General features: G+C 41.6%; 2 protein-coding genes across 4 annotated transcripts in view; one reads left to right on the forward strand and one right to left on the reverse strand.

Moving 5' to 3' along the window:
• Window positions 1–5530: 5530 nt before the first annotated feature.
• Window positions 5531–12400, reverse strand: LOC110537001 (sorting nexin-18). 2 transcript variants are annotated; one of them, XM_090191767.1, is made up of 3 exons: window positions 9763–12400; window positions 8640–8703; window positions 6813–6949 (listed from the first exon to the last, which is right to left on the reverse strand). In XM_090191767.1, exons 1-2 carry the CDS (start codon window positions 11237–11239, stop codon window positions 8660–8662), a joined length of 1521 nt encoding a protein of 506 aa, XP_090047893.1. In that variant the 5' UTR covers window positions 11240–12400; the 3' UTR covers window positions 6813–6949; window positions 8640–8659. The 2 variants fall into 2 exon arrangements, with proteins under 2 accessions (XP_021478371.3, XP_090047893.1); XM_021622696.3 differs by lacking the exon at window positions 8640–8703 and having other exon boundaries at window positions 5531–6949.
• A 228-nt stretch (window positions 12401–12628) lies between these two features.
• The window catches only part of LOC110537002 (ADP-ribosylation factor-like protein 15), a 73076-nt gene continuing 63853 nt past the window's right edge, over window positions 12629–21851 (forward strand). Inside the window, exon 1 of one of the 2 annotated variants that reach the window (XM_021622697.3) lies at window positions 12629–12890. In XM_021622697.3, the coding sequence (XP_021478372.1) occupies window positions 12879–12890 (12 nt within the window). In that variant the 5' untranslated portion in view covers window positions 12629–12878. Of the gene's footprint in view, window positions 12891–19956; window positions 20130–21851 lie in introns of those variants that run through there. The other variant, XM_090191768.1, reaches the window with a different exon arrangement.

Consider the following 21851-nt stretch of genomic DNA (forward strand, 5'->3'; position numbering starts at 1 on the left):
CCTGCAGTAAACACGTCTGTATTTTTCAAATAAAATATTTGTGTTATATATAGGTTGTGTACAGGGCTGTGAAAACGTATTTGCTCCCTTTCTGATTGTCTCTACTTTTGCATATTTGTTGATACGGATTGTTCTTCAACCAAAACCTAATATTAGATAAAGGGAACCTGAGTGAACAAATAACACAACAGTGACATACTTATTTAATTGATTTCATAAACAAAGTTATGCAACACCCAGTGCCCCTGTTTGAAAAAGTAATTGCCCCCTTATACTCAATAACTGATTGTGCCACTTTTAGCTGCAGTGGCTCCAACCAAACACTTCCTGTAGTTGTTGATCAGTCTCTCACAATGTTGGCCCACTCTTCCATGCAGAACTGATTTAACTCAGTGACATCTGTGGGTTTTCAAGCATGAACTGCTTTTTTCAAGTCCTGCCACAACATCTCAATTGGGATTAGGTCTGAACTTTGACTAGGCCCTTCCAAAACTTCAAATTTGTTGCTTTTTAAGCAATTTTCATGTATACTTGATTGTGTGTTTTGGGTCATTGTCTTTCTGCATGATCCAGATGCACTTCAGCTTCAGCTCACAGACGGATGGCCTGACATTCTCCTGTAGAATTCTCTGATACAGATCAGAATTTATGGTTCCTTCTATTAAGGCAAGTCGTCCAGGTCCCGAGGCAGCAAAACATCCCCAAACCATCACACTACCACCACCATGCTTGACCGTTGGTATGAGGTTCTTACTGTGGAATGCAGCTTTTGGTTTTCGACAGGCATAATGGGACCCATGTTGTCCAAAAGCTATACTTTTGACTCATCTGTCTATAGAACATTCTTCCAAGAGTCTTCCAAGAGTCATCCTGGTGCTCCCAGGTTCTTTTTGGCAAATGTTAGTCAACGTTTTGGACGAGATGGGTTGCATTATGTCTGGTGAAAACCAAACACTGCATTCCACAGTAAGAACCTCATAGGAATAGTCAAGCATGGTGGTGGTAGTGTCTAATATTCTGTTTTGGTTGAAGATCTGACCAAATTCAGTATAAAAAATATGCAAAAATAGAGAAAATCAGAAAAGGGGCAAATACTTTTTCCCGGCACTGTAGATGTTTTATCATGTGTTGGCTGGCTATGTTTTTTTTTGAAGAACTCTGAGTTTATAGCTAATGCACTGTAGGCCTACACGGGAAAGTGACTTGTGCCAGCTCAGTATTACAGACTGTAAATTGTCTTAAATGAGTAGCCTATGTTGGTCTGGACTGACCTTTTCAGTTGCCATAAAGACTAGAGTACAGCTTCTGTTTCTTTATATCCTTCCATTCAACTCTCCACTTTTCCACCAGACTTCAGAGGCCCATGTGGGCTGGACTGGGGCAGAGTGAGGTACACACAAGGGGGAGGGTAAGATTTCACTTAAAGTGAACGCAACTGAACAAGACATCTTCAGATTCATCACTAACATTCCACAAACATTGCAATATGCTTCCGATTACATAAAGAAAAGATATCAGTCACCATTATTGACAGTTAGGAATATAAGTAAAATCAAGTTCCAACAAGTGGACTGTTTCCACAGAGAGAGACTGCACCAGAGCCCCAGCCAGTGGAAATAAAATGGCCTCCTTTGTTCTAGAGATGAATGGACTTGTGGTTCTTTGTGAACAGGAACAGTAACTTAAAAAAGGTGTCACTGCAAAACGGTCTAGATTTAGGGGTCTGTGGACATCACATAAACACTAATTTCAGCCCTCATTAATAATTAGACAGGGGTGAGATGGTAGCAGAAATCCCTCCTCATGTATGTTGAGAGACAGTGTCTTTGACCCTCCTTTGCAGTTTGGCTGCGTAGTTCAGAAGACTGCTATGGTATTCTGAAATACACATTCAGAAACACCCTTCCAGGAGTTGTGAAGTTCTGGTGCATTGCACAGCCCACTGCTATGTAGTCGATCTCAAACATGCACAGTCCTTCTGAGAGAGAGGAGTAGCCAGTCTGTGTAGAAATGAGTAATAGAGATCATATTAAATTACTAGAGGGGCTATGTCATAAACCCTAACAGTTCCATAATGGGGGGGAAATGGCAGCCATCTTGGTCAGGGAGAAATCCAAAACCAGTCGAATTAGAATGAATGGCAGTAGAGGCATAGGTGAAGCATTTCCTGCTTTTACTTATGCAGGAAAATAGAAGTTAGGCATGTAATGCACAGTATCAGAAATTCTATAATGGAATTATAGTCAACCTAAAATAATGTCAAATAATTATAAATACAGTTTATTTGGGTTTTATACAAATTTTCATGATAAATAGCCGTATGTAAACAGGCCATAAATGTCTCAGATGTTGTTTTCCAGGAAAGCTGTGAGTGTTATTATATGATACAATATCAGTACTTGTTGCATTTACAACTTGTTTAAGTCCTATCATCTACTGATATCAGCCGGTATCTGGTTGTGGATTGACTGCATTATTTGAATGGAATGTTGGCATATTGGCAGTTAATTAAAGCTGCAATATCTAACTATTTGGGTGATCCGACCAAATTCACATAGAAATTGTAGTTATAGTTTAGTCATTCTCATTGAAAGTAAGTCTAAGTAGATATGTGCTATGTGTGCTATTTCTATGCTTCCCGTTCTTAAATGTACATTTGTGTCCAACATGGCTGACCTTTGGACCATCATAAGAAGGTTAATTTCCATTCTAGTATTCTAATTCCTAATTCTATGGAATAAGTAATTAAGGAGTCAACTAAGTTGTTCTGTGCTTTGAACTTTGCTCTGGCTAAGAGTGTCTGACTAAAGGCTGTTTGGCTGCTGCTTATCCTCACTAACTTAACCAAGATAATGTTTGTGAATGTGAACTTCCGTGTGGACAAACTTCAATAGGCTTTGGATCACTGTTATCCTTTAACTTCAAAATGATAATGTGCACCTTCTGTGATTATTAAGACATAGGTGAGCCAACTCAATATTAGGAAGGTGTGCCTAACCTTTGGTATACTCAGTGTATATACACTGTTCCTTGTGTCATGTGATGAATAAAAGTCCCTTCTACATATATTAGTCTGTTCAGGGTGATGCGCGCTTAGTCATCTAGCAGTACCCCAGTCAACCTGGTCAAATAACTTACATAACTTAATTACAACTGCGTTTTGGGAGGACACCAACAACGGTCCTTCAATTCTCATATAACACCAACAATGGTCCTTCAATTCTCATATAACACCAACAACGGTCCTTCAATTCTCATATAACACCAACAACGGTCCTTCAATCCTATTATAACACCAACAACGGTCCTTCAATTCTCATATAACACCAACAATGGTCCTTCAATCCTCATATAACACCAACAACGGTCCTTCAATCCTATTATAACACCAACAACGGTCCTTCAATTCTCATATAACACCAACAACGGTCCTTCAATTCTCATATAACACCAACAACAGTCCTTCAATTATCATATAACACCAACAACGGTCCTTCAATCCTATTATAACACCAACAACGGTCCTTCAATTCTCATATAACACCAACAACGGTCCTTCAATCCTATTATAACACCAACAACGGTCCTTCAATTCTCATATAACACCAACAACAGTCCTTCAATCCTATTATAACACCAACAACGGTCCTTCAATCCTATTATAACACCAACAACGGTCCTTCAATTCTCATATAACACCAACAACAGTCCTTCAATCCTATTATAACACCAACAACGGTCCTTCAATTCTCATATAACACCAACAACGGTCCTTCAATCCTATTATAACACCAACAACGGTCCTTCAATTCTCATATAACACCAACAACGGTCCTTCAATCCTATTATAACACCAACAACGGTCCTTCAATTCTCATATAACACCAACAACAGTCCTTCAATCCTATTATAACACCAACAACAGTCCTTCAATTATCATATAACACCAACAATGATCCTTCAATTCTCATATAACACCAACAATGGTCCTTCAATTCTCATATAACACCAACAACGGTCCTTCAATTCTCATATAACACCAACAATGATCCTTCAATTCTCATATAACACCAACAATGGTCCTTCAATTCTCATATAACACCAACAACGGTCCTTCTATCCTATTATAACACCAACAATGGTCCTTCAATTCTCATATAACACCAACAACGGTCCTTCTATCCTATTATAACACCAACAACGGTCCTTCTATCCTATTATAACACCAACAACGGTCCTTCAAATCTCATATAACACCAACAACGGTCCTTCAATTCTCATATAACACCAACAATGATCCTTCAATTCTCATATAACACCAACAACGGTCCTTCAATTCTCATATAACACCAACAACGGTCCTTCAATCCTATTATAACACCAACAACGGTCCTTCTATCCTATTATAACACCAACAACAGTCCTTCAATTATCATATAACACCAACAACGGTCCTTCAATCCTATTATAACACCAACAACGGTCCTTCTATCCTATTATAACACCAACAACGGTCCTTCAATTCTCATATAACACCAACAACGGTCCTTCTATCCTATTATAACACCAACAACGGTCCTTCTATCCTATTATAACACCAACAACAGTCCTTCAATTATCATATAACACCAACAATGATCCTTCAATTATCATATAACACCAACAACGGTCCTTCAATTCTCATATAACACCAACAACAGTCCTTCAATTATCATATAACACCAACAACGGTCCTTCAATCCTATTATAACACCAACAACGGTCCTTCTATCCTATTATAACACCAACAACGGTCCTTCAATTCTCATATAACACCAACAATGATCCTTCAATTTTCATATAACACCAACAACAGTCCTTCAATTCTCATATAACACCAACAACGGTCCTTCAATCCTATTATAACACCAACAACGGTCCTTCAATTCTCATATAACACCAACAACGGTCCTTCAATCCTATTATAACACCAACAACGGTCCTTCAATTCTCATATAACACCAACAACGGTCCTTCTATCCTATTATAACACCAACAACGGTCCTTCTATCCTATTATAACACCAACAACGGTCCTTCTATCCTATTATAACACCAACAACGGTCCTTCAATCCTATTATAACACCAACAACGGTCCTTCAATTCTCATATAACATCAACAATGGTCCTTCTATCCTATTATAACACCAACAATGGTCCTTGAATCATGATATTACACATACAGTACAACTGATTTATTTTCAACAATGTCCTTCGACAGTAGGGATTCCCACAGAGACATAATTTTCAGTATTATTTTGGCCGATCTCCCTGTGCCCCTTCCCCCTATTGAGAACAATAAGAAGGAATGGAAAATCATGTGTTCTGTTCTCCCCCAGGGTTCTAGAATCTTAAAGCTTGTTCCTGGCACAGATCTCTCCAGGAGGTTTCACATAACGAGGTCCAGAAACTACAACAGGTTGCCCTCTCTATGATAACACACACGTAGACATTGATACACATGCACACACACACACAAAGGGACATGTCATTCATATTTGCCATGATACTGAAATCACGTTATATTTGTTCAGAGGAAAAGGCAAATGAGGGGGATTCAATGCAACAGGTTAAACATGTTTTCACAGATATAATTGTGATTCTAAACAGTTTCCTTACTGAAATCATTCTACATATTCTTGAAGTGACACTAATTGTATAAGTGATGATTTAACATATCCTGTCACGCTAGACTACATTATCAAGTTTTGCAGACAACAACCCTCTCTGTCAATGAAGGAATAATTCTCACTCCTATTTCATATCCGTCAGTGCAGTACCTGCATAGATCTGCTCACTTCCAACTGTAGAATGGATGAATAATCTTGTCAAGGAAAAACAACACATAACCAATTACATTGTCATTACGGACTAGTTACTTTAGTTCGCACCATAAAACATATTCCGTTTAAATGGGGAATACTTCTCTGAGATGGGGAGGTCAAAATGTGTCCCTTGATCTTTTTGCCAAACTAGTGCTCCAGTCTTGATCAGATTATGAAATAGGGAACACTGCAGAACTGCACAGTGCCAAGACCAGCACACTCCCTATGTTCCTACCCCATGTTCTCATTATCTCTCTCTCCCTCAACTCCTCCTCTCTTCATCCCTCTGTATCCACCCTCCTCTCTCTCCCTTAGTCCCCCCTCCTCCTCTTTTCATCCCTCTGTATCCACCCTCCTCTCTCTCCCTTAGTCCCCCTCCTCCTCTCCTCATCCCTCTGTATCCACCCTCCTCTCTCTCTTAGCCCCCCTCCTCTCTTTATCCCTCTGTATCCACCCTCCTCTCTCCCTTAGTCCCCCCTCCTCCTCTCTTCATTCCTCTGTATCCACCCTCCTCTCTCTCCCTTAGTCCCCCCTCCTCCTCTCTTTATCCCTCTGTATCCACCCTCCTCTATCTCCCTTAGTCTCCCCTCCTCCTCTCTTTATACCTCTGTATCCACCCTCCTCTCTCTCCCTTAGTCTCCCCTCCTCCTCTCTTCATCCCTCTGTATCCACCCTCCTCTCCCTTAGTCCCCCCTCCTCCTCTCGTTATCCCTCTGTATCCACCCTCCTCTCTCCCTTAGTCCCACCTCATCTCTTTATTCCTCTGTATCCACCCTCCTCTCTCTCCCTTAGTCCCCCCTCCTCCTCTCTTTATCCCTCTGTATCCATGCTCCTCTCTCCAGGGCCTTATATGATATCCTCGTCGTACTTCTGCAGTGCCTCTTCTAGCTTCCCAGTGATCTTCTGGAAGAAGATGATTTGCTGCTGGAGGTGGTGTTGCATCTGGCTCTTGAAGTCACGCACGCGTGTACGGTGAAAGTGCTGGATCTCAGCCAGTGTGGCGCAGGAAATGATGTTACAACGCTCGTTGATGGTTGATCCCTCCCCTTCTTGTTTCTGGCACTCCTTCACTTTGGTAAGGGCACCTGGGGAGATAGGTGGAGGAGAGAAAGAAGGAGATGGAACGGGAGAAATATGAGTGGGGAAAGGGTTCGAGAGAAGGGTATCAAAGGTATTCCTATTAATGGTGAAAAGGAAAAGGCCATATTTAGTCAAGCAAACTCTGGTTGAATCATGAATCTGTACCTTTAAAAGTTTTAACATGACTCAGAAAGAAGAGTTGGTTTCATTCCCTCTGCTCTCTGTCCATATAGTAGTAGACTAAAGCCAATGCTCCGTGGTGGCACTCACACATAGTTATAATCGTCTAATTCAAAGCAGTCTGTTTGGTTTACAGCTGATTACACTGTGGAGTACTGTGGCTAAATGTTATCAACGGCCACAAACACTGAACAACCTATTTATAAGTGAATAGCTAAGAACAGCAATTGTTGTAATGAGATATGAACAATTAAATTATTGCCGTGAAGGACACATACACTACATGACCAAAAGTATATGGACACCAGCTCGTCGAACATCTCATTTCAAAATCATGGGCATTAATATGCCTCCACTCTTCTGGGAAGACTTTCCACTAGACTTTTGAACATTGTTGCGGGGATTTGCTTCCATTCAGCCACAAGAGCATTAGTAAGTTCGGGCACTGATTTTGGGCAATTACGCCTGGCTCGCAGTCCCTGTTCCAATTCATCCCAAAGGTTTTTGATGGGGTTGAGGTCAGGGCTCTGTGCAGGCCAGTCAAGTTCTTCCACACCAATCTCGACAAACCATTTCTGTTCTGGACCTTGATTTGTGCACAGGGCATTTTCATGCTGAAACAGCAAAGGGCCTTCCCCAAATTTTTACCATTAAGGTGGAAGCACAGAATCGTCTAGAATGTCATTGTATGCTGTAGCGTTAAGATTTCCCTTCACTGGAACTAAGGTGCCTAACCCGAACCGTGAAAAACAGCCCCAGACGATTATTCCTTCTCCACCAAACTTTACAGTTGGCACTATGCTTTGGGGCAGGTAGCATTCTCCTGGCATCCACCAAACCCAGATTCGTCTGTCGGACTGGACTGCCAGATAGTGAAGCGTGATTCATCACTCCAGAGAATACGTTTCCACTGCTCCAGAGTTCAATGGCGGTGAGGTTTACACCATTCCACCCAACGCTTGGCATTGCGCATGGTGATCTTAGGCTTGTGTGTGGCTGCTCGGCCATGGAAACCCATTTCCGATGAACAGCTATTGTGCTGACGTTGCTTCCAGAGGCAGTTTGGAACTCAGTAGTGAGTTTTGCAACCGAGGACAGACAATTTTTACACACTTCAGCACTCTGCGGTCCCGTTCTGTGAGCTTGTGTGGCCTACCACCTTACGGCTAAGCCGTTATTGCTCCTAGATGTTGCCACTTCACAATAACAGCACTTACAGTTGACCGGGGCAGATATAGCAGGGCAGAAATTTAATGAACTGACTTGTTGGAAAGTAACCTTTATTTAACTAGGCAAGTCAGTTAAGAACAAAATTCTTACTTACAATGACAAACTACCCCGGCCATTCTACTGCCAATGTTTGTCTCTGGAGATTGCATGGCCGTGTGCTCGATTTTATACACCTGTCAGCAATGGATGTGGCTGAAATAGCTGAATCCACTAATTTGAAGGGGTGTTCACATTCTTTGTATATATAGTGTACTTGAGCTCTGAATGTGCAAGTGGAAGATTTACCTAAAGACTTTTCCGCTGCTTTAGTGAATACCCTTATCTACAGCCATTAGACTCCAGGCCTTATCTGGGGAATATAAATCAACACGCGCACACACACACACGCACACACGCACACACACACACACACACACACACACACACACACACACACACACACACACACATACACACACACACACACACACACACACACACACACGCAGACACACACTTGGATGAATAAATATACTAATGATATTAACTTGGACTTTGTTATTTTCGGCACTTGCATGCAATCACAGAGCCAGAGCACCAATAAGCTGAACTTCTGCACCGGTGCTAGTGGGAAGAAATGTGTCCAGGCAATATTGTGCAGCAGCTCCCCAGATCCCCACCCTTGGAGAGGAAAATCACTTAATCCTAAGGCTATTCCGCATTCCAATATTCCCAGGGAAACGCCGGACAAGAGGCCCCGGAATCTCCTCCTTCTAATTCTATGCCAATGTAGGCTAACATAACCTTCAATGTCACAACTGAACTTGGACGACATAGCATGTCACAAAACGGCACCCCATATTTATGTGCCTACTATTCAACAAATCTATTACAAAGTGACAAATAAGAGAACGTTGCATCCATTTGTAAAATGAGAACCAAAGAGTTCTGTTGGTAACCACGTTTCCTTCAAGACTATGCCTAGCTTTAAGAGCCCTGAGCTGTGATTATAGTCCAAAACTCTGATCTCACTCTCTTCATTGGGTGTGAGACAAAACTCTCAAATCTCTCTTTCAGGACAGAGAATGAAATGTCATGCCTCAAGGCCATATTCTTCAGCATTACTCAACAGAGAACACTGTGAAAGCAAACTTTTGCCAGGGTGCACAAAAGTTGTACATAATACAAAACATGTGTGTGTCATGTTACATGATCTGAAGTAATGTTCAAAACACAGAACATTTTGCTGCAAGGGATATCCAGGAAAGCCAAGGCAAAATTTGTTTTTTGTTCATCATCAACATAACATGACCCCTGGAAATAGAATGCCTATGAGAGTGCAGCTAAATTGCAACGTTTAGAGGGTCTTTGACCATTCTATGGACTCTATTTCTAGAGCAGAGACAGCTGTGACATAATCATACGGTACCTTTCTGAACATGGATGATATCAGGGTAGTTGGCCAGGTGTCCCTTGTACAGGTCCAGTAGATCCGATATGGGGTCCAAATCCTGTCTGGGCTGCTCAGCAAAGTAGTCTCCTATAGCCTCGTAGGCCTCTCCTGTGAATGCTATGGCACGGTTCAGTCCTACAGAATAGGACTGCTGGTCCATCTCAAAGGCTTGGCCCAACAGTTTGAAAGACTGACCCACTTTCTGATACTCTTTCTTAAATCCGGTGATCTGCTTCCGGGCGAACTCGTTGATGGTGGCATTCACCACTAGGCAGTTGTCATCCATCTTCTTGGTGAAGGCTTTAAAGCCATCGACCTTGTTCTCTACCTCCTGTAGGTCCAGTGGAACAGCCGGGGTGGAGATGGTCAGGAAGAAGTTAGCGCCAGTCAACTCATCCTTCTCAGCCTTTCTCTTGCCCATCTTCCACGTCTTCTCGTCTGTGCTGGGGCAGGTGAGGAAGTGCTGGAAGACGTCACATCTAGCCAGGACAGGGTGGCTCGTCATGTGGTTCATCCACCATATCAAACCTTTTCTGCGTTTGGAGACAAAGTCCTGTTCAAAGCGCCCAGTGGCCTGTTTCTCAGGCAGATGGGGGACTGAGATGACAGGGAAGCGTTCCACAAGTCGAGCGTAGAGCCAGTCAAAGTGCTTGTATCTTCTATTCACCTGGCTCTGGGTGTGGGATGGAGTCAGTCTGTATGACATGTAACTCTTCATGCCTTTGAATTTTGTCTGTTTGGTGGGGTCATCGATGGAGCAGGCAAACGGGTATGGGTCTTCCTGCCACTCTGGTCCATACTGCCCCATGACAACACAGATCTTGTCCCCATCTTTGACAAAGGCAGCCGCCTCGCCCAATACAAAAGCCTCTCCGCCAGATTTCACAAAGGTTGAGAACCTGTTGAGGTTTTTACCTATTGTTGCTGAACTTTTGGCTTGGGCACTGTCACGTCTCCCAGGCAACGAAGTAGTCACTGTGTATGCTGTGGAACTAGTTCCATCATTGTCATGTTTAGTTCCGGGCTCAGCCGCCACAGTAGAGCTGTCATCCCAGTCATCATCCCAGTCATCATCACTACCTTGACTGGTCTGGTAACCATGGCGCTGGGGAATTTGCACAGGATAAGCGGAGTGGGTCGGATCTTTAATGTTCTCAGCACGAGAGTGGGACTGGGAATAGTATGATGAATCATATCCACTTGATGGGGAGTCGGGTTGACCTTGATCCGCCGACATGCCATTATTGTTGGACGAGATGTCAGATGATTCATTTCTGAGAATCTCCACGTATGAGGCTGGAAAAAGACCAGTATCCCCTCTGCTGTTTGTTCCCTCTAGCCATCCCTCTATGTCTTGTTCGCTGTATAAAGTAACAACTTCGTTCTCAGTAATCGATATCTCTCCTAGATTTTCCGAACTAAAGTCGTACAAGGCTTTTGCCCTAAACGCCATAGTTTATAACACAAACAACTGAGCAGCGCGCGACCGAGTCCTGATAGACTATTAATTAGTCATGCGAGCGAGCCATCGGACCACCGTATCACTTTGTATTCAGCACCAAACTCTTTTTTTAGTTTTAGTTCTTTGCAATTGGGCTGTAGAATATCGTCCGAAAATAAATGTCAAGTTGTAAAACATGCGCTTGTATTCTCTGTAGTCTAATCGCATGCGTGAAAGTCAAATAACAATGTCTTCTTTTTCTTCATGAAAAGGTACAACGGAGAAAGTCCTATTCCAGATGCTAAAGGCTCGTAACAGGACTAGTCCGCAGACGAAAGAACCCTGAATAATTGAGGGTGGAGCTAGTTCTTGGCTACATATAACCACTGAGATATGCATTCAGCAGGCAACACAGCAGCGAGCAATACGTTTGGTCAAGTTTCCATATTGTTACAATGATGTCATTTTTTTACGAAGAGCATATCGTTATAACGATGCTATAATACAATTTTGTTTCATGCTGCATTCAGAGCTTCAAGCCACTGGGGTCTGTCTGTTTCACAATTTTCAAATGATTAAAGCATTTACAACATCTGGTGGAGCCTCTATAGCCAGGATTTATTTTTGTTTTGTTTAAATAATCAATGTCCCCATATTTGTTATATCATTCAAGTAGACCAAGAATATTTAAAACCTCAAATTATACCATGACTGTGATCATGCAACATATAAAATCTGTGAAGTTTAACATAGTTTTTTAAAATCTGTTATCTGTGCTGCTAGCCCATATTTGATGTTTGAAAAATGTATTTACTTTGTGCCATGTCGGCCCATATTTGATGTTTGAAAAAGGCCATCCTCGTATTCATTGTTAAATTGTATTTAAAAAAAAATTAGGCTTCATGTATCCCTAATCATAAAATAGTTTGTTTGCGCACAGTGCTCTGGTGTATCGTCGCGTAGTAACCACTAGAGGTCCCTACACGCACATTATTAGAGAAGGAATTACATTTTCTCACTTCGAGGCTAAGTTAAATGGTCATCTTTTTGTAAAAATAACCTTGCTAGATTTAAATAGTGTAGCGGAAGGGACAGCCCTGCAGAAAGGTAACATCAGTAAAGTAAACGTCTACTGTACAAAGTCACGTGACGTCCAGTGACAAGCGGGGGGATGTCATAAAATCCAAGACAACTAACTTGTGTACGCTTCCGGGATATTACCAAGTTTCGACACGGTGGTTGAGGTTTTGATTTGAATCACTCAGAAGTTACTCTATAGTATAGCATCAAATCATTGTTACTTTGATGTATGGAATTTTAAACGTTTGTAATATAATCATATAGGAATCCTATGACCGGATCTAACCAAATTAAGACTAGCCGATTATCGCAGTTTCGCTCGAATATCTTTCATTACGCTTCGCATGAAAACGCTTTCCATATTTCCTGCAACATTGTGTGTATCCTACAGTCCAAACTCGGATTCTTGCTAGGGACCAAAACAAAACCATTTGAAAAGAAGGCCGTGCATAGAATTCCGAGTGTACATTTAGCCTAGCTAGTTTAGGAGAAAATAGTGGTTTACCTGGAATACGCCAACCACCAACCAATTTCTGTTTTGGGAGAGCACGTCAAGCTACTAAAGTATTTCATGGATTTTCTGGTATGGTATTTTTCTTTGATTGTCATGCTGTCATATGCGGCTCTGTCTGTGGTTTTATTTTCGATTTGGCATAGGCTAATTCCCCCTCCCCCTTCAAAAAACAAACAACAAATAAATAAATAATTGAGCACTGAGGGATTTGGAGGCTCAGTCTAGTTTTGGAGAACCCAGTACAAGGGTCAATCTGTCTGGTCTGCTTGGTAGAACACTCGTTCCTTGGCCATTAGGATAACCAACAAAATTGCAACCATTGCAGCTGGGCCAAACAATATTGGACCTCCCTTCTATTTGGTTTTGTGATTCAGTTTTGAGCCACAGTAGTGTAGTCATACTGTCGGGTAATGCTGTCAGACTGAGATTATTATCTGGGGAGGAGTCACCAGTAGGCCAGCTGTTTAAAGCGTGACTTTCCTCATTCTTATATTTTGATACATTTTGGGGGCTAAATCATATCTCTTTCTGCGTGTATGTGTGTGTGCACGCTGTTGTGTTTATCTCATGGGTTTGTGTTTACATGTCAACATCTGCCTTCCAAATCTATCACATCTGTAGGAGATACCCTAAAAAAAATAGCAAACGATTGCGTCACACAGGGGGTGTGGTAATGTCATTTAGAGGTCTGATGACATTTCAGGGGTCAGCGTGGGGTATGTTGGACATGACAAGATAGTGGCTATCTGTAACAGGGTGGGGGGTGTACTCTATAACAGACTTGTTTTGCTGTGTTCGGGGGCTAGCCAATATCCCATCTATACACGTTGGGCTTTTGACCTGTCGTTGTGACTTTGTTGTCCCTTGAACTGTAAAGTGTTCTCTCCAATGGGAAGAACTGATAAGAGGTTTTCGTAGGATGGAGCATTTCCTCAAGAAAGGAAGGAAGGCTGCTTAAAATAGCTCAACATGTAGGCTGCAAACCAAGGGAGGAAGGACAAAGATGATGAACCTGCAGTATTGTACAGGCCCACATTTACACTTGACATTTTAGTCATTTAGCAGACGCTCTTATCCAGAGCCAGTAACCAAAAGGTCGCTGGTTCAAATACCCTAGCAGATAAGGTGAAACAAGTGTTGATGTGCCCTTAAGCAAGGCACTTAACCCTAATTTGCTCCAGGAGCACTGTACTACTATGGCTGACCCTGTAAAACAACACATTTCACTGCACCTATCTGGTGTATGTGACAAAACATAAATATATATATATATATTCTCACCTAGTCGGTTCGAAGATTCAAACCAAAAATAATCAACCTTTTGGTTACTGGCCCAATGCTCTTAACCAGTGGTGTAAAGTGCTACTTAACTAGTTTTTTGGGGTATCTGTACTTTACATTTCTATTTTTGCCAACTTTCGCTTTTACTTCACTACATTCCTAAAGAAAATAATGTACTTTTACTCCATACATGTTCCCTGACACCCAAAAGTACTCGTTACATTTTGGCCGGCGGGTAGCCTAGTGGTTAGAGTGTTGGACTAGTAACTGAAAGGTTGCTAGATCGAATCGCTGAGCTGACAAGGTAAACATTTGTTGTTCTGCCCCTGAACAAGGCAGTTAACCCACTGTTCCTGGGCCGTCATTGTAAATAAGAATTTGTTCTTAACCGACTTGCCTAGTTATATAAAAAGTACTTGTTACATTTTGACTGGAAAATAGTCCAATTCACACACTTGTCAAGAGAACATCCCTATTGCCTCTGATCTGGTGGACACACATAACACAAATTCTTTGTTTGTAAATTATGTCTGAGTGTTGGAGTGTGCCCCTGGCTATCTGTCCAAAAAGTTTGAAATGGTTTGTACATTTTAGAAATTCCATTTACTTAAAAAAAAAAAAAAAAGTTGTAAAAAATCTTCACAATTTCAACATATCCAGATGTTAGTTACAGTATTGTCCCATCGCTGCAACCTCCGTACGGAATCGGGAGAGGCGAAGGTCGAGAGCCGTGCGTCCTCCGACTCACAACCCCGCCAAGCTGCATGGCTTCTTGACACAATGCACTCTTAACCCAGACGCCAGCACCAATGTGTCGTAAGAAACCCCGTACACCTGGCGACTGTGTCAGCGCACATGCACCCGCCCCACCACAGGAGTCGCTAGAGCACAATGGAACATGGACATCCCGGCTGGCCTAACCCTCCCTATCCCGGACGACGCTGGGCCATTTGTCGCCTCATGGGTCTCACAGTCATGGCTGGTTGCGACACAGTTCGGTATCGAACCAGGATCTGTAGTAACGTAGTTAGTAGTGTGATGCAGTACCTTAGACCACTGCACCATTCAGGAGGCCCCATTCCATTTACTTTTGATACTTAAGTATATTTAAAACCAAATATTTGTAAACTTTTACTCAATAAGTACTTTACTTAGTGACTTTCACTTCTACTTAAGTAATTTTCTATTAAGTTACCTTTACTTTTACTCAAGTATGACAAAGTACTTTTCCCACTAGACTACATTGCACCACTAGACCTAGACTTGCATGTCTCTGCAAATCCCACCACTAGCTCTCTTGGAAAAAGGAAAGGAAAAAGTCAGAGAGCCCCCTTCTCTTAGACTATTTGTGATGAAGTCTTCTCCTTGTAACCAGACCCTCTCCAGGCATACGTGGACTGTTGTAAACAAGCCTGTGTTTTGACTTAAAAAAGGAAATGTTTAGGTAACAACTCCAAAAATCTTGGGTGTTCTCCTTTGTCATTTGATTCGGGGCAATTCCACGGTAACAGAGACTCACAATACATGCCAAGCCATTGCAAAGTTTAACAAACCATACACCTATATGCGGAAGTCTAATTTTAACAATTGCCACCGAATATTTTTACTAAAGCACATTTACTTGAGGAGCAGTGCAGATGCAAAGTTTTGTAACAGAACATTTATTGGGGTTGACATCCATACAAAGATCATACTCTGATTTTTATCTCAACAGTGTAAAATACTCATATGAACAATAACCTAGGCACATTTTGATGGGGGCAATGAGGAGACTTGGTATCATCCCCACGGCCCTTTTCCCCCCACGCGTTTCCATGGAAATTCTGTCGTTTTTTCCCGAGTTGGATTGACCTCTACCACCTCTATACAGAAATGCATCATTATGAGTGTATTCTCTCAATGGGGATGTATTTTCAATAGGTACAAAAAGGTAGAAATATGTAATATCCTTCTTTTGAATGTTTAGGTATAATTCTACACACTGGCTATTATTCTAATTATCTCCACCCCCAAACAAGACCAAATATGGTTGGTCCAGACATGACAAAATCTTTACCAATCATAGACGTCTATGTTTCACAGTACAGCCCAGTAAAACACAGTAAAGTACAGTAGAGTTCAGTACAGGTCAGTAGAGCAAAGTACAGTAAAGTATGAGTTCAGCACAATGGAGTATATTTCAGCACAGTAGAGTACAGTAGATACAAGTAGAGTGTAGTTCAGTAGAATATAGGCCATTATATCATACTGTACTCTAGTCGTGTGCTCCACTGTACTTTACTGAACTATACTCCATTGTACTCTGTACTGTACTGAACTATCCTCCATTGTACTCTGTACTGTACTGAACTATCCTCCATTGCACTGAACTCTACTTTACTGTGTTCTACTGCTCCATGCACCCAGGAGAAGGCTCGGCACAATGGGGGATGACCGTGCCTCTTCCTCCTACCATTGTAACTCCCTTCCAGATCATCTCAGGGCTGTTCAGACGGTTGGAGATTTTTAAAAAAGGCCTTAAGACCCATCTCTCTCGGCTGGCCTACCTTTCCCACTAGACTTTGATTGTTGCTTTCATTACATGGTTAGATATATGTTTTGTTTTTTAAAACTATTTTTCTATATTTTATACACTTTGAGATTATTGTAAAATAAAAATCACCTTTAAATGTTTTTTTATTTTATGATTATTATTGATATTATAATTTATCATTGTGGCCAATTCAATTGCAGTCATTGTGTTACAGATTTTTTATAACGGCACATATTAATCACTTAATAAGTCCTAAATTGTTATCAGTAAAAACACTAACTTATTGGACGGTCTTTCTTTCCTTCTACTTCTGTGATCTTTCATAATCCTGATGGAGCGAAATGAGAAAATATCTTAGATATGTGGGTTTTTGGATACAGAATGACAAGACACTAATACAGAATATTTCGTAAAAACTTACCAAAGGCTAATAATTTCTGCAAAACAAAATCTAAATGTTGATATTAGTTGGCAGGGGCCTTTACTACATTATTGTTTGGATGTATTTCTAATACCTTTTAAATATGTTTTTTAAGACCCCTTTTCCATCTGTGACACCAGAAATCAAACCCTTTGCTTATTCCATGTTTTTTTTAATGGAAAATGGTTCCCTAAAATATATAGACTCTGAGCTTTCATTTGATACCACATGTGATATGCTCCTATGAACTTCACATGTTGGTGCTCATGTGTCCTTTTACATGGAAATGACCTTCCGTAACTTGCAGGGCCATTGGAACTTATTACTGTAACAGACAATGCGGTGATGTGGTATTAGGCCTACCCATGGCTGTTCCCAGATCTGTTTGTGTCACGCTAAACAATGACCACAGGAAACAGATCTGGGATCAGGCTAGTGATATTACTCTGAGACTTCATGGAGAGGAACTGAACCCCACTAGACTACTTGACCAGAAGCAGTAAATACGGTAGTTAAATGAAAGATTGGCCACTCACACTCTAGTCAATTTTCCATAGACTGTGTAGAGGAAACACTATTGGAGCACTGCAGTGCATCACAGCTGTTTTAATGGGGTAAAAACGGATCCACAGAAGATTTTTAGCTTGGATGGAATCGGTGGACCCGCTGCCCCTAACAGTTGGCACGGAGACTAGACCAATGTTTTGTTTAACTGGCAGTTGTGCTTTTTCAGAGAGCGGGGCTTCCTCCGCTATCAGAGGTGGATGACACGGCTGCTTTTGGGTTTATTTTATTCACATTTTACAACTTCTTTCTTTGCACATCCTCACTCCACTCCTTTCAATTGTTGCATTAGGGACACGGATTCAGTTCTGGGTTTGGCCTGTCACAGTGTGTGCTATTCAAAAAAAAAAAGGCCTTTAAGAATGTTCTGCATTGTTATAATCTGACCTCACCTCGCAGAAGGAACAGGTCACCTCCATGAAAGAGGCTGTTGATTTCAGCTGTGCTCTTAAAACACAGTGTGCTTTTTGTTTTCCGGTGGAAGAAATCATCATGATATTATCGATCCCCTTCATTTTTCTCATTACGTGACAAACCGGTAGTATCGTTCAGTAGATGGGAGATTTTGTCCTGGCAAGGATAGACAACTAACTCTGCCCTTGATTGGGTCCCAAATAACACCCTATTCCCAATATAGTGCACTACTTTGGGTCCTGGTCAAAAGTAGTGCACTAAATAGGGAATAGTGTGCCATTTAGGTTGCAGCCCATCTGTTTAATGCTGCTGGTCAGATGGTGACGTTTGACTCCTGAACAGATTCTAGTGTCCACAGTGACCTGAATGACGGAGCAGGGCAATAGGACAAAATATCCACACACAGTTGACGTCATGGCCTCAATTCATGCAGGCCTAGTTTTGTAACACAGATCTTGAAAATGATCAGAGATAGGCAAACGCATAGAGATCACAGCCATATAGCCTGCATAAATGTAATCTAAATAAGCTATCTAAATATGGGTCTGGTATCATGTGGGGAATCAGTCGCACCTTATCATTTCAATGGCAGTGTTTTCATTTGTTGCCAAAGGCTCTTGGGAAGACATATGTGTATAGTAGGCTACATTGTCTGTTTACGAAAATGGCCTACTCTTGGATATACTACATCCTGTTTGAGAAGTGAGGTCATTTTGGATCTAGTCTTAATTTAATCTCTTTCTATGGATGGAATTAAGAACCACAGGTGTAAACAGTTCTGTTTTAAAGTCTCAAAGATTCCACTATTTTCCTCTCATTAAGAAAATATGTAACTTCCTTGACTAGTGCATCTGTAGTCTCCTGGGACTGTCCTCTCTTGCCACTGGGCACAAATTGGTTGAATCGATAACGTCTCAATATAATCGTTCAACATATTGTGATGTGGGATCTATGTGGAAAATACAATGGATTTGAAAAAATTAACTGTTTTGAGGGTAACATTTTACTACAGGATTATGTCATCATGGTAACCAAATTTCAACAGATTTTATACAAGAATTGTCTATGTTGAATTTGTACCTTTAAAACAATGTCAGATCTTCAACGTTATATCCACTATTTAAAAAAAAAAAAGAAGCTGGGCAATACCTACTGGAGATGTATCAATATACAGCTACCCTTAGGTCCCTCATCCAGGGTTTAACCAAGCCCATTTTAGCTATCATATTGTCACTTTCAAATGTGCTATCGTGAGAATGATTGTTGCGAGATCTCCACTTTAAAAACAAAATAGATTCACTGTTGCTCTCGAAGTTACTCTAAAGAGTAGGTTTAGAAGTGCAAATGAAATGTGACCATACTTTATCACTCATATCATCACATTGCCCAAGGTCTCAACAAATATTATCCGCATTGAAATGGTGTGGTGTACCCTCTTTTTCATAAGTCAGTCTGAGTTAGATATCCTTATTAAACTAATTAAGCTTGGACTCATCATTTTTAAAATTCACTCAAAGCATAATGGAAAATAGTCTGCCTATGCCTCCCTTTTGTTGTTAGACTTTACCAGCTTTCTGCAGCTCAATTGAATCAGGGTTTGGAAGGACGTTTGACGTTTTCACATGTTGACTGTGTTATGAGGACCTTTCTGATCTTCAAACTAGACATAGATGTCTGACAGGGAAATGGAGCAATTGTCTGTGATCCGGTAGTCCAACCCTTTATAGATCAGACAGCCTAGCAGCCATACTGGCCCTTGCCTACACTGCTGCACCACCAGTGTCGTAACTGTCGTTTGATCTAAATCAGTGTGAACAGATGTCCTGTCTCTCCTATACTCTCTCTCTAGCCTCTATTTCCCAGATGAAGTTTCTGAGAGCTGCTGATTGGCTTCGTTGGATCATAACTTTGACTTGAGTCCTCTCCTTTTCCTCCTGCTGCTCTGTCGGTCTCTGTTTGGTCTTTCTCTCTGACTGTCCCCTGTCTGTTGCTGTCAGTGACTCGTTGGTTGTTGAGGAAAGCGCATCTTTATCCGTGGACAATGTCTGAGTGCATGCATCTCACCCTATGCATTTGCAGGATTGCCGCCTATACTGTAAGTACAATAACATGCGTCTTCAACATAATAGCATTGAACGTATCTTCCTCTCTTTCTCCTGTCCTGTCTGTTGGTACGTTGATGATAAGTCTCTCTTTCTCCTGTCCTGTCTGTTGGTACGTTGATGATAAGTCTCTCTTTCTCCTGTCCTGTCTGTTGGTACGTTGATGATAAGTCTCTCCTATCCTGTCTGTTGGTACGTTGATGATAAGTCTCTCTTTCTCCTGTCCTGTCTGTTGGTACGTTGATGATAAGTCTCTCTTTCTCCTGTCCTGTCTGTTGGTACGTTGATGATAAGTCTCTCTTTCTCCTGTCCTGTCTGTTGGTACGTTGACGATAAGTCTCATGTCAGTTTATAAGTTAGTGTGATTGGCTTCGTTGGCTCATACAGTATATGGCCTCTTTCCTTCTGCCCCACTCTTTACATGTGTGTTGATTGTATAGGTCTGGGGTACTCAACTCTGACCCCACGAAGGCCGGAGCCTACTCGTTTTCTGTTCTACCTGATCATTAATTGCACACACCTGGTGTCCCAGGTCTAAATCAGTCCCTGATTAGAGGGGAACAATGGAAAAAAAATGCAATGGAACTGGCTTTGAGGTCCAGAGTTGAGTTTGAGGGGTATAGGTGATTATACTTGCCTTATACTGTAACTAGAGAGAGCAGTTTGGGCTGAGGCAGAGATTCACCTCTGCTCCATGGCATCTCACCCTCTGCCTCCAGGCAGGTAGGCAGGATTCCAAAAGGCAACTCGAAACAGGTGTGCCCAGGCATGTTTACCTTCAGGATGACAGGAATGGCAGGAGTTTGGAATGTTCTGCTCAAGGACATGGGATGCGGAAGCTACCTGAGCCCTGACATTCCAGCTGTGCTAGGGAAGAATGTTTTGATCTTAGGAGTCAGGAGACAATGTTTCATTCTACTGCTGGTGATTTGATCTTAGGAATGAAATCAAATTGCATTAGTTACATGCGCCGAATACAACACAGTGTGTGATCAAATTGATCAGGAATACAGTGTTAATGTTGTAAATGACCATTGTAGCTGGAAATGGCAGATTTCTAATCCTAGTTTTATTATTTTAAAAGGCTAATTGATCCTTAGAAAACCCTTTTTCAATTATGTTAGATCAGCTGAAAACTTGTGCTGATTAAAGAAGCAATTAAACTGAGTACCTTTAGACTAGTTGAGTATCTGGAGAATCAGCATTTGTGGATTCGATTACAGGCTCAAAATGGCCAGAAACAAAGAACTTTCTTCTGAAACTCATCAGTCTGTTCTTGTTCTGAGTAATGAAGGCTATTCCATATGAGAAATTGCCAAGAAACTGAAGATCTCGTACAACGCTGTGTACTATTCCTTTCACAGAACAACGCAAACTAGCTCAACCAGACACCTCACACGTCCTCAACTGGCAGCTTCATTAATAGTACCCGCAAAACACCAGTCTCAACGTCAACAGTGAAGAGGTGACTCCGTGATGCTGGCCTTCTAGGCAGAGTTCCTCTGTCCAGTCTCAACGTCAACAGTGAAGAGGCGACTCCGTGATGCTAGCCTTCTAGGCAGAGTTCCTCTGTCCAGTGTCTGTGTTCTTTTGCCCAACTTAATATTTTATTTTTCTTGGCCAGTCTGAGATGTGGCTTTTTCTTTGCAACTCTGCCTAGGCGCCAGCATCCCGGAGTCGCCTCTTCACTGTTGACGTTAAGACTGGTGTTTTGC

Source organism: Oncorhynchus mykiss, chromosome 12 (assembly GCF_057628025.1).
Source record: "Oncorhynchus mykiss isolate SJ-2025 chromosome 12, ASM5762802v1, whole genome shotgun sequence".
Taxonomy (NCBI): domain Eukaryota; kingdom Metazoa; phylum Chordata; class Actinopteri; order Salmoniformes; family Salmonidae; genus Oncorhynchus; species Oncorhynchus mykiss.

Bases quoted from the DNA above. Each gene is read 5' to 3' on its own strand.
- LOC110537001 (XM_021622696.3), bottom strand. From the start codon at position 11,239: ATGGCGTTTAGGGCAAAAGCCTTGTACGACTTTAGTTCGGAAAATCTA. The intron at 6,950-9,762 runs GTACCGTATGAT...CTATCTCCCCAG, and splicing joins TATCATCCATGTTCAGAAAG to GTGCCCTTACCAAAGTGAAG.